Below are 12192 nucleotides of genomic sequence, written 5' to 3' on the forward strand. Positions count from 1 at the left end.
TTAAGTTGTATTATGGGAAATTGAGAGATTTAAGCGCCTGAAATTTCTTCTCCTTATCCTACTAAAACTGGCATGTGGTGGAAAGTGCATGACAGTAAGTCCTGTAACAGTGCATATTTTTGCATTTTACAAGAACACAACTGCCCATTTGTGCCATAGTTCTATATGTGTGGAGGTATGTTTTGATTTTTTTGCATCCCTGTAAATGTACTCCATGTGACTTTGCTGTCACCACAAAGCGGCCAACCTCCCTCGCCTATGCCTGTATATTCTCTATGTATATTCTCTAATGTTCGGAGGGCTCTGGTTAGGATCCCCATGTGGGAGCATGTTAGCCTAGCCGCTCAGCTTTTTTTAGCATCTTTTTGTTGTGTGGTTGTCTGTGAGGTTTAGCGGAGCCGGTGGCCTTCATGCTGGGCTGACGGTAATGAAGAGTCATCAATAAAAGTGAGCAGGGCTGTGAGGTTTTATGACTCTATGGAGCAAAGTGTGTGTGCATGTGTGTGTGTATAAATGCGGTGGTGATGTGGGTATTTACTTTACTACAAACTCCCCAATATAGCTAAAACAAGCACATGAAAGATGCACTTTATCCAGAGAAATGTGGTCCTAGAATTTAGAAAGCAAAACGCCACATACATTTATTTCAGTTTTATTTTACTCAAGACAAATTAGTTATAATGAATTTCTCATCAGATATTATGGCTGATCTGTCACAGTGTATCTGTGAGACAGATCAGGGTCAGCGGCCTGATACCGATCCAGGTCATTAAAATGTTTTGGATAAAGCCTGACAGCATTCAAGCTTCTTGTACTTTTAGTCCACCCGCCTGCCCCTGCTCTGTAGGGGGTGGTGGGTGGGGGCGGTTCAAAATGGCTGCCTCCTGGTTCCCGATTAATTACAGCTTGGCTGCGCAAAGCGGTTGCAGACATCTTGGGTGGCGGCTGCGGCTTCTGTCCCACTCACTCCGACTCCCACTGTGTGCAGCTCTAGCTACACACTTGTAAGAGGAATGACAATCAGTTTGACATTCTAGATTTTTTTCTTACGGCCACTGCAGTTTGCGTGAAATCTAGCCAAGCTAACTGTGTGGTTATGGATTATGATACTAAACATTTGTTGGACCACTTTGCTCCAGCATAAAATATCTGAAGAATTTGATGGATTGACATTTTGTAAATGTGTGATAAAGTCATGTAAATGGTAGAAATATGACACTCACAGTGCACCATATACGCGTGTGTGTCTGTGACGACTCCTCTAGCTTTCCATGGCCCACACTGATGACTGGGCGCGTTTTGCTCGTACCCTGATGGAGATCCGTGCTAACCGGGCGGATGGTGAGGAGGAGGGGCCTATGGAGCTGGCTTCGTAGAAGAAGAACCCCAAACCAAAGTGGAAGTACCAGAGAGCTGGCGTGCTTTTAATGGTGTCACTGTAGCATGTGCTTCTAATTCAGTTTTGTTTCTCTACTTTTACGTACAGGTTGCTGTCTGGTCCAGTCATGTTAGATGCAAACAGTCCATAAATGGGAACATTGATTTGTCCACTCTTATTTATTCGTTTATCAACCTGAGGTGATGATGTGTTGCTTGCAACTGGTGCGCCTACAGTATATACAGTGGCAGTCTTATATACGCCTTATGAAGTTATGTGTACTGTAACAATGCTTTGCACTACTGTGAAAACTGAAGCAGGGTCCATAGACTAGTCATGTTTACAAAGAGTCATGTTAACTTTATGTTGTGCTTATTTTCCTCTGTACTAAACCTGCATGCGACACATCCCTAAAATCTCCCACACACAGAAACATGGTTAACGTTGCTTTATGTCTAAACCTGGATCAAGTGAAGTTTTGGCCTTTGTCTCCTGTACTGAGCGAGAGCTTCAGCTGTATATTCCTAAATGACTTGTAACAATCATGCAGAGGTATATTGTAATTGAGAGTGATCGCTGTTTAAACCTGCTATTAAAGCATAGCTACCAAATTGCTCTTGTCTTTATGTTTCTCAGTGGAAATAAAAAGCCCAGCATACATTTAGTTTACTAATATAAGTTTCTCTTTACTCTCAGTACACATGTTGCTGCCATACATACAGTAAGGCACGATTATTATTACACAACCATATGTAACTCCTATATTCTCTGCACTGTACAAATTTAAATACTGACATACCACAGAACTGCAGCCAGCTGTCTCAGATATTTACACATCTGCATACGTTTAGACCTAAAACCAAACATCTTACAACATCATGTACACTTAGAATGTTACACTGTGTCTTTACATTCAAGTATTTTTGTTTTTTTGGTCTTTTGATCTGAACACGATGGAAGGAGCCTCATAGAGTATGAAAATATGTCTCATATATACACAGAAGTGCCATATTTATGATGCTTTTTTAGAGATGGCTATATTCATAATAAAGCAGGAAGACACTGGAAAAAAGCTGCAACAGTAAGTAGCCACTGATTATTTTTTTTAAAAAGGAAGCAGTTCAAGTGTATTTTTATGCAAGCCCTTCTGCTGCCATTGTGCATATATTTAGACTGTATTAAAACTAACATAATACAGTTTTATACACTGTAAAACACTGCATACAGTCCTACAATGTAGCTCTTGATAAAAATGACTCATGACACTAAAATAAATAATACGAGAAAAATCAAATACCATAAAACAAAACTGGCTACTTGGTGCTGTGCATGTGCTGAAGCCCTCTCTTTCACCTACATGTGGAGGTTTAGGGGGTGCTCACACAGGAGGGGGCCGCTGCTGCTGCTCTGCTGCCATCGCCACCGTGTAGCGTGGGAGGTGGAGTCCAAACTTGCTTTCGATGCCAGCAAATGTAGCCACAGCCAACCTGAAGCCTCCGATGTGGTCGGCGTTGGGCGCCGGCAGGCTGATCCGAGACTTGGGGGTGGGCTCAGAGCCAGCCGGCTTTCTGTGGTGTGGAGAGAAAGAGAGAGAAGAGGAGGAGGAGGAGGAGGAAGCCAACAGGCATGGTGAGACACAGAGTGGGAGGAAAAAAAGCGGGCAGAAAGGAAAACTATTAACAGACACAGGTTTTATTAGCAGCATTATTAAATTAATATTATCGTATTCACTAAAAAAATAAACGTCATAATAGAAAGTTAAACAGTTCAACTTTTCTCCCTCAGAGCAGAACTAAAAGATTTCACGCTGAGCTCTATGATTCACCGCCAACACAGACAGCAAAGGAGTTCACATCAGCTCGGTCCAAACCGCACTGAACATTCTTTGGATCTGCACTTGGTTTTGTGTCACTGTGTAAGAGAGAGAGAGGGCGCTAACATGTAAGAGCCGAGCGATCTGATGCATACATGCATGTATGCAAAAAACAGCCTCAGCTGTTCATTAAAACAAGCAACCAACTCCATTCCCCCACTGGACCTCTTTAACTCCACAGACTGTGGAGAGTGAATTATTCCTGACAGTGACCTATTTTAAGGAGGAAAATGAGCCAGAAGTGGTGGAGAGTACAAGTACAAGTCAAATGGGTACTGTCTGCCCTGATCACAGTGCGGTTAAACTCTCCAGTTTGAGAAAATTGTCACATCCAGAGCTTTGAGTGAGGGCTTCAGCCTGTCAGCTAATGCGCACCAAATGTATTTTTGGTTTTGTGGCATTTTGTCCTCTGTGGGAGATGATGGTGGACACGCAGCGAGCTACGATATGATGAAATTATACCTATTGCTCAGTAAGGAGCTCCTTGATCACAGCAGAAGTTAGCTGTAGTATTCTGTCAAGGCATGAGGAGAAATTGCTGTCTTTTAATTTAGCAGTAGATTTGAATGTGACCGACTTACTGTCCTCCAAAGTCGACGTAGAACCAGCGCTGCAGGAGTTCATAGGTCACCAGGGTCACTCCAAACTGAGGTGAGGACCGGAACACTCGAGCTGGAGGAACAGATGGTTATTTAAATATATACAGGCATGAATCTATGTATGATCTATCGTATGAATCGTATGAATCGTATGATCTAGAAGTGAGGGGTGCATTTGTATTAATATAACAAATACTTATCAACGATAACTGTTAGTGAGGGATAATTAAAAAGTAAGGTAAAAAGGTAGAAAGACCACTAATATCGACACAGGATTGAAAAATATATACAAAATCATATACAAAAGCAAATACAGAAAACCTTGAGCATAAAAGCAAACAAAGCACTCGCTGTTATTAATTTTGTTAATAGGATAAAATCCACAAGTGTGTGTCATTCATAATGTGTACCTCCTGCTCCTTTCCAGAACGCACGGGGCCCCTCTTCTCTGAGGATCTTCCAGAAGCAGTCCACCAGGCCGCTGTAGGTGGTCTGGCCTGCACGTGCCGCCACCTGTAGCCTGGTCTTGATCACATCTGCTGGGGTCACCAGTGAGGCTGCTGGCATGCCTGTGGGAAGAATCCAAAGGCTATTTAAGTCATGTGATGTTTTCTTTCAAATAGTCTGGCGTGTTTGGTTTCAAAGTGCACAGATTTAAAATCAGCCCCAAACAAATGAGATGATTTGCAGAAAGCAGCCATCAGCAATGGACAGAAATCTTGCATATCATCATAACTGTGTCTGATGGAGTGGTTTTAGTGGTCTTTGTTCCCTCCTTTAAAAGCACGTCTTCTGAATCTTGACCATCTTGCAGTAAGTCTGCTGCATACATACACTATACACAAGTAGGGGCCAGTTCCTATCACTTCACCATCGAGCAATCCAGGCCATTATTTAATCTCTACCTTTTTTCTTCCTTTTCTTTTTCTTCCACTTTTCTTACAGCCGTTTGAAAGGGGCCAGACAATGGACAGTAATGAGAGCAATGCACACTGTGCCCCGTGTGCCAGTGAAAGTGACTGGCTGACTGAAGGGAGTGACTGCAAGGCCCCCACTCCAGCCACTTCAGCCATGAATGGGCCCAATCATTGATGGCTCGGTCATTACCATCAACTGCCCTCTTGACGATTTACTCTGACTTCTTGGTTTTTGTAATGGCCAAACGAGCTATTCAGCGAGCCTGATCAACTCAGCATTAGGTAGCAGACCGGCACCCGCTGGAGGCTGACCACCTGCACTGAACTGAGAGGAGAGGAGAGGAAAGGAGAGAACAGGAGGAGAGGAGGGGAGAGGGGAAAGAGGGTAGAGGAGAGGAGAGGAGAGGAGAGGAGAGGAGAGGAGAGGAGAGGAGAGGAGAGGAGAGGAGAGGAGGGGAGGAGAGGACGAAAGGCAAAAAAGGTATAGGAAAATTTCTAGGTGCTGCTTGATCTAAACATTTGTGCTGTAATAAAGTGGAGTTTTTTATAAGCTCTAAAAACATCTGTATTTAAAAACTGGTGGAAAAAAGCATCTAAATGATTCGTTCTACTGCTGCTGACTCACTAACATTCTCAGTGTAAAGCAGCTTGAAAGCAGCAGCAGTCAAATACAATCCTCAAACAGTTTCAACTTGATTTGGACAAAAAAAGTCATTTGTGTCCAGTAAGACAGAACAACATGATTATTCCTTCCTATCCCCCGAGTTCGGCAAAGGCTTCCGGCCCTCCACTATTTCTCACATTTAGAGCTAATGTGAGCTAGAGATGGCCAATGCCTGTGTTCTTCACAGGCCAGAGTAATGCCTAGCAAAATAATGCTGTGCAAACTGAGCGTGTAATTCAATTTCCTGTGCTGACTGTAAAACACTAATTGCCAGAATGCTGCGACCGCTGATAAATATATGTGAAAGAGGGGATGATAAATGTGTCAAAGTAATGCAAAAAATAAAGAAGTCATGAGGCTTGCCTCAGTCTGTGGGCCATGGCTGCCAGTCTTGTGGTGAGAAATCTGGAGTAAAAACTGGAGGAGGGAGGCAGGATTTATGATTTTTTCCATGTTGTGCCGTGCCTTTGCGTTAAAAAAAAGAGTGCTGCTGACACATCTCTGAGGATTCAAAACAAATATTAAGTCTTTTATGCAGATGCTGTAAAGCTTTTTAACTTGGCAGGTCTGTGATTAGTGTTTTCTTTAGGGATGAATCTAGTATTAAATTCCTGCTTGGGATAAATCAGTGGATAAAGTTGTTAAGTCATCAGTAGATGTCTCAGTGCTCAATGTTATGACTTAACTACAGCACTGCTCCCCCTGCTTCCAAGCACAGTGAACATGCTTAAAGTATGCACAAGCATGTTTGTGACTCTGTGTGTGTGTGTGTGTGCACATGTACAGCATATTAGGATTGGAAAGCCTCTCTGGTTGGCAGGCATCTGAGGCGCTTCCCTGCAGCACAGCTCCAAAACCCCAATCCCCAATCACTGAGCAGTGCTCTAATTAGCAGCTACCGCCATGGAGCCTGCGGTCAGAGGCTGCCTGGCTTCCAAACTCTAAGCTCTGCTACTGCTACTGCAGACTTGCAGAGGTCTGAGGTAAGATTAGAGTAAGACCCGCTCTTACTCTTTGTTCAAAACAGGATCCAGCCAAAATATTTGATTTCATAAACGTCAAAGCTCTGCGCATGATGTCCCTGTGAAGCATCAAAGTCATTCTGGACCACCTTGAACAGTCAGATACATTACAAATAAGCAATGGACAACACAACAAGGATATGAAACCAACACTTCAGGAAGAGTCTAAAACCTCATCTTCTCTATTTACAGAGACAAAGAAGGAGGTATTTTCCTTGACTCCTTGACTCTTATTCTTAACATAAATGCATTCAGAAACCAAATATACAAGTGCTCCTTTTTGAGTTGAAGCAGAAAGGTTTTGAGGGATGGATATTTCACCTGCCAGAGCTCCAGCAAACAACATCTTGGCTGGCCCTATTCTCCCGTCCTCCTCAGTGAGGTAAGCCTTGATGTGGGCGTAGCATGGGAAGTAGATAGCTGAGAAGGGGATATCCCGCAGAAAACAAGCCTTGGAACCCTAGAAGGAGAGATGGAAAGATGTAAGATACTTTAGAAAGAGTTAAAAAATTGATCAAAAGTGATGCATTCAGGAAGCACCTTGTCACAGCAGACAAATAATGTCCTGCCATATGTAAATGGTCAGCAGGTGAGGGGCGTCCACAAAAGAAAAAAAGAGAAAGACTGACTGGCTGACGGAGACAGCTCCTTGTCTACCACTGTAAACAACACTGTATCATCAAGCCTATAGAGTTTCCTGCTGTATTTCAAACCCGCTGGCACTCTGCCACCTTTTTGACACAACAACTACAGTCAACAGAAGACGTTTAAAGAGACGGCTAGAGTCTCCCTGTGTTGGACAGGCTTCATTTAACTCCTATGGGATAATCCTTTGGTTCCTCCAGACACACACAAACACACACAGGATTGGTAGATACCTGGGCTATCTCTTTCCCTCTCTTTCCTCTGGCACTTCTTGTCTGCCTGTCCCTCCTGGCTGGGGCCCGAGCGGCTGCTGAAAGCTGGGAGATTCTATCGGGGCAGGACAGACAAGCAGCGTCACAGGGACTGGGACTAGAAGCTTTAATATCTGTGTAATGCTGTTAGGCTGAGTAACACACTGCAAGTGTATTACAACACAGCGAGAGTGTGCACATCTCAATAAAACCTTTAGCGCCAGGATCATTTTGCTTAGAAAAACGACACAAGTAAAAGCACATACAGTGGCTTCATGTATATGAAACATCATCCGGCTTGATATCCTACAGTGACAGCTTTCCCCCAGTGATGAATGGTGGCGCTAGAGTGTCAGCCACTCTACCAACCAGTAGTTCCAGCAGAGGAGGCTGAGCGTCAGGATAATTACCCTGACAAAGGCAGCTCTGTGCCTGGGTGCAGCCCCTCCGGAGCCAGCCCGTCTGGGGCTTGCAGGCTGGAGCTCGTCTCCTCCCCACCTCTCCTCCACCACTACTGCTGCCGCCGCCAACACCGCTACCGCTTTCTCAATGCACTTTGTCTCCTTCTCTCTATGCACCAGGAGACGAATGCAATTAAGTGTGTGCACGAGCATGAGCGCATTAACGTCCACTCATACTGGTGACATAGCATGTAGCAGGATTCTCACAGACAGGTGAATGGAGACAAAAGGTATGTGGACATACTCATAAAATCCAGAAGTGTTCTGAAAACCAGAAGTGAGCACACAAACTGAGCAACAGGTAGACAGGAGGAGGTTCCACATTCTTTTACAGCCTTGTTAACAGAACCAAAAGGTTGCAGGTTGTCTGTGCTGGCAGGTGGCCACATCAGCACAGCAACTCAGATACACCTGGGGAATTTAGAAGGATGGTCCAATCTTGGAAAAATAACGCCAGATCTGAAAAAAAGTTTACTTATACAAAATAAAATTCAATTATCTTACTTAACATGACAAATAATTTACCGCAGGTATTAGATTGACATTTTCACAGCTGATTGTGTTTGCAGTTGAGGCAGAATCTCTCCTGCCAGGCTCCATTAGGACTTATTTATGTAATTCAATTAGGCATGCTCCATTTCACCCTGAGGGCTAATGTCCTTGTCAAGCCAGTTAAGCTGCTAATGTTAGCAGTAGCTCCCTTAGCAGCTCTTCTAACTCTTAGGTAACTGTGTGGCTGTAAAGCTCATGTGTATAATTAGACAGTGTAAGTTGTCATATTATGTAAAACAACAATAATTATTCTTCAGAATATATATTCTTTAAAACGTGACAATATTGCTGCATTAGCCACTAATATGAGTCTAATCTTTCACGCTTGCTTTACAATGTGTTGGGTGCACAATATCACACAAAACTAATATGTTCAACAAAGTGCACTGTAATTTTTAGCCCTGTGCCATTGAAAAATACCAATTATGGCAATTAAGGTTAAATACAGCTTTTAGCATAAATTGTGCCTTTTCTTGTTCTCAAACAGACCACGTGAAATTGTTGATTTAAATGATAGCTAATGTGGGGTAAGAGTAAGATAATGTGTATAATTGTGCAACAGTTAATAGAAAAATCACATATGGCTTAGTCATAACAGTTATGAGAAATAATTGATTATTGGGAAGAAAACACAAAGAAATGGATACGGCCATTTGCAAAATAATTAAAAAGTAACACACCTTGCATGAATTTATTGTTTTGGATTTTTTTTAAAAGTGAGTGAACCAAACTAAAAGATGGCCCTGAATATTCTGACCTCCGACCACTACAGGTCGAACAAGATGCGCCCTGTTTGGATTAGCAGAGTTTGGCAAACTCAAGATGGTGATGGTTGCAGCCACCTAACGAAGTGTTATTGGCAGCAGCAGATCGTTTGCATTACATTGCTCTACAGATGCTGAGACAGGCCATTTGAGATTCCCACCTTGTAAAGTCCGAAAAAGCCCAGGTCCCTGATGACAGACAGAGCACTGACTCTGGGCCCTGTGGTGATCTCTCCTGCTACCTGCAGACGGATCTTTACTATCTCCAGAGGGTTTGTGAAAATCACCTGTGATCCACCAGCCTGGAGTAACACAAAGAAAAGACAGAAATCGATCAACTTAAAATTACTTTAATTGCTACGCTAAAGTCTATTTGCAATAGAAACTGTGTTTGATGCAGGAATTGTTAAGTGCTGACTGAGATTCACTTATGACTGCTCATTTTAACACACTTGATTGAATTTATTTTAAGGATTATTATACAATCAAGAGACAAAATGTTGCTATTAACTTGCTTGTACACAATTGTGATGTAATTCAATGATGCTGCAATCTCAGCAGCCAGCTTCAACAAAAAACAAACACGCAGAGAGGAGGAGAATACCAGGAAACCCAGCTGATGCAGGCAGGTTTGTCAGCTGTTTGTCTTCATCACACAGACCCTGCGGGGACTCTGACTTCTCTTTTTCTCTCTAACCTCTCACTTCACATCATCCTCCAAACCTGTACTTGTGAGGGAAGGGTAACAATACTGCAGCAAGTTCAGACTGGTTTCTGTCTCTTTTTCTGGTCAGCAGGGCTTTTAAGTATAAGAGGTATCTGCTGTGATAGAGCTGTGTCCAAACAAACAGTAAAATGTGCAGTCAGGGAACATAAGAGCATTTCCAGAAAGCTTCTGAGACAGATTTTTATTTGGAAAGTGGGCTTTTTACTGTCTTTTCAATATAATTTCTCCCCGTTTCTTGCTTTGACCTCCTCTCAAATGATCTCTCTCATCTTCTCCAATATTGTCTCCCTCTTTCTCTACGGTTGCCAGTGGTTACTGTAACTACAAGCAAAAGGGCGGCACATCGCAATTAGATTGCAATCGGTTGCCATGGTGCTGTTTCTGTCTTAAATAGGTCTGGTCTGTTTGTTGTTGTTTCTCAGTCTTTCTCCCCGTCCTTTGGTATGAATGATGGATTGTGCTTGTCTCTGCCTAACGGAAAGGCATCAAGCACTAATCTGTGACAGCTAAAAGTCCCCTTAATTTTAAGCGTTACCATATATATTGCCTAAAAGACGAGAGGAAGGCGGGTGAGACAGAGATTATAATCGACTCATTGAAGGTGTGTGCAGCCGTTTTTTTAAATAACAAAGCAGGCCACTGCTTCCCTTCCAAACCAAAAGGCTGTGAATAGCAGGAGGGCTGCTGCTCCAAAGCTGCTTCATCTCACAGCTAAGTCTTTATGACTTGTTTTATGGAAATAACCTAGTTGATTACATGCTGGCTAATAGCGCAAGCATTAAGAGGCTATTGGCTCTGACTCCAAGCAGTGTTGGCTGCTTCAATTGGATTCTAATGAGACTGGAGATAGAGGAGATGGAGATGTTGTTTACCCAAGAAGAATAAACAACGCTGTTCAGAGAGATGAGCTGACAATTAAACCCGACAACATGAGATAAAAGGAGTGATGTTGTCGGCTTCTGCAGTGCACTCTGCTATCTCACATTTCTAACAGTGGAAAGTAGCCAGAAAACTTTAAACATCCAGGATGGGACAGAGAGAGATAGAGAGAGACACAAACAGCAAATAGAGAACGAGATAAATAAACAGAGAGCTAATGAGAGAGTGACCAGAACAGAGAGAGGAGCAGTCAAAACAAGAGAAGTGAGGGATGGTCGAGATTGAGGTAGAGAGGTGGAAGGTTGTGATTATGAAGTGACAGCGTCTGTGGTTCTCTGATGATTTCCAGGTAATTACAAGGCAAGGTGATCCTTGGAAAGCTGGAACGTCAGCACCTTATGCACGCATCACAGCTCCAGGCTGTGTGTGTGTGCATGTGCTGAAAAAACAGTTTGGTAAAGTTAGGTTCCCCCACTTCCATCCAAAAACCCAAGACAAATACACTACTCACATAAAAATAAGGTGAACACTTAAAGAACACAATGTAACTCCAAGTCAATCACTCTTCTGTGAGATCAGCCTGTCCAGTGAGGAAGCAACACTGATTGTGGATCAATTTCAGCTGCTGTTGTGCAAATGGAACAGACAACAGGTGGAAATGAGAGGCAATTATCAACACAAGCCCTATAAAGGAGAGATTCTGCAGGTGCTGACCACAGACCATTTCTCACAATGGGTCTGAGGATCTCAGACCCATCTGGACCTGATCTGGGACATCATGTCTCGTTCCATCCACCAACACAACATTGCACCACAGACTGTCCAGGAGTTGACTGATGCTTTAATCCAGGACTGGGAGGAGATCCCTCAGGACAACATCCACTGCCTCATCAGGAGCATGCCCAGGCGTTGTAGGGAGGTCATACAGGCACGCGGAGGCCTCATTTTGACTTGTCTTCAGGAATTTGCACACAAGTTGGATCAGCCCATAATGTGATTTTCCACTTTTATTTTCAACATGGTTCCAAATCCAGACCTCCATGGGATAATAACTTTGATCATTTTTATGTTATTTTGTTCTCAACGTATTCCACCATGTAATGAATATTTTAGTGTTCCCTTTATTTGAGTAGTGTACATGCATGGGAACCCCTTACCTTGGGTAATAAATGAGATTAGCACCAGCTAAAATATTTACCACCACCTATAAATAATAATCATACTTTCATTTGTGGCTGTGTGTGTGATAGCTTCACAGATGTTTTTTTTTTAAAAACACATTAAAAACCAGTAAACCAGTCCTGCAACCTGTGTTACTCTGACTCATAGTTCTAACCTCACTCTCCCCATCAACAATGACCTGCTCAGTATTTTGTGTAACCTAAGTCCAGAAAGGCAGGCCAGCATTTGCCAGATAAGCATCCAGGCAGCTCAGTAAACGAAGCATGCCATTCTTACCA

The 12192-nt window shown here is 43.0% G+C and overlaps 2 protein-coding genes across 9 annotated transcripts in view; one reads left to right on the plus strand and one right to left on the minus strand.

Annotated features, from left to right (window-relative positions):
- The window catches only part of dync1i1a (dynein cytoplasmic 1 intermediate chain 1a), a 37492-nt gene extending 35503 nt beyond the window's left edge, over nt 1–1989 (plus strand). For all 8 annotated transcript variants that reach the window (XM_028428721.1, XM_028428742.1, XM_028428770.1 and 5 more), the window contains one exon: nt 1266–1989. In XM_028428721.1, the coding sequence (XP_028284522.1) occupies nt 1266–1376 (111 nt within the window). In that variant the 3' untranslated portion in view covers nt 1377–1989. The remainder of the gene's footprint in view (nt 1–1265) is intronic.
- Nucleotides 1990–2716: 727 nt separating this feature from the next.
- The window catches only part of slc25a13 (solute carrier family 25 member 13), a 37267-nt gene continuing 27791 nt past the window's right edge, over nt 2717–12192 (minus strand). Inside the window, exons 14-18 of the mRNA XM_028428705.1 lie at nt 9288–9428; nt 6775–6913; nt 4261–4419; nt 3833–3923; nt 2717–2946 (exon numbers count right to left, since the gene is read on the minus strand). Of these exons, the coding sequence (XP_028284506.1) occupies nt 2757–2946; nt 3833–3923; nt 4261–4419; nt 6775–6913; nt 9288–9428 (720 nt within the window). The 3' untranslated portion in view covers nt 2717–2756. The remainder of the gene's footprint in view (nt 2947–3832; nt 3924–4260; nt 4420–6774; nt 6914–9287; nt 9429–12192) is intronic.

Source organism: Parambassis ranga, chromosome 2 (genome assembly GCF_900634625.1).
Source record: "Parambassis ranga chromosome 2, fParRan2.1, whole genome shotgun sequence".
In the NCBI taxonomy this organism is placed as follows: Eukaryota; Metazoa; Chordata; class Actinopteri; family Ambassidae; genus Parambassis; species Parambassis ranga.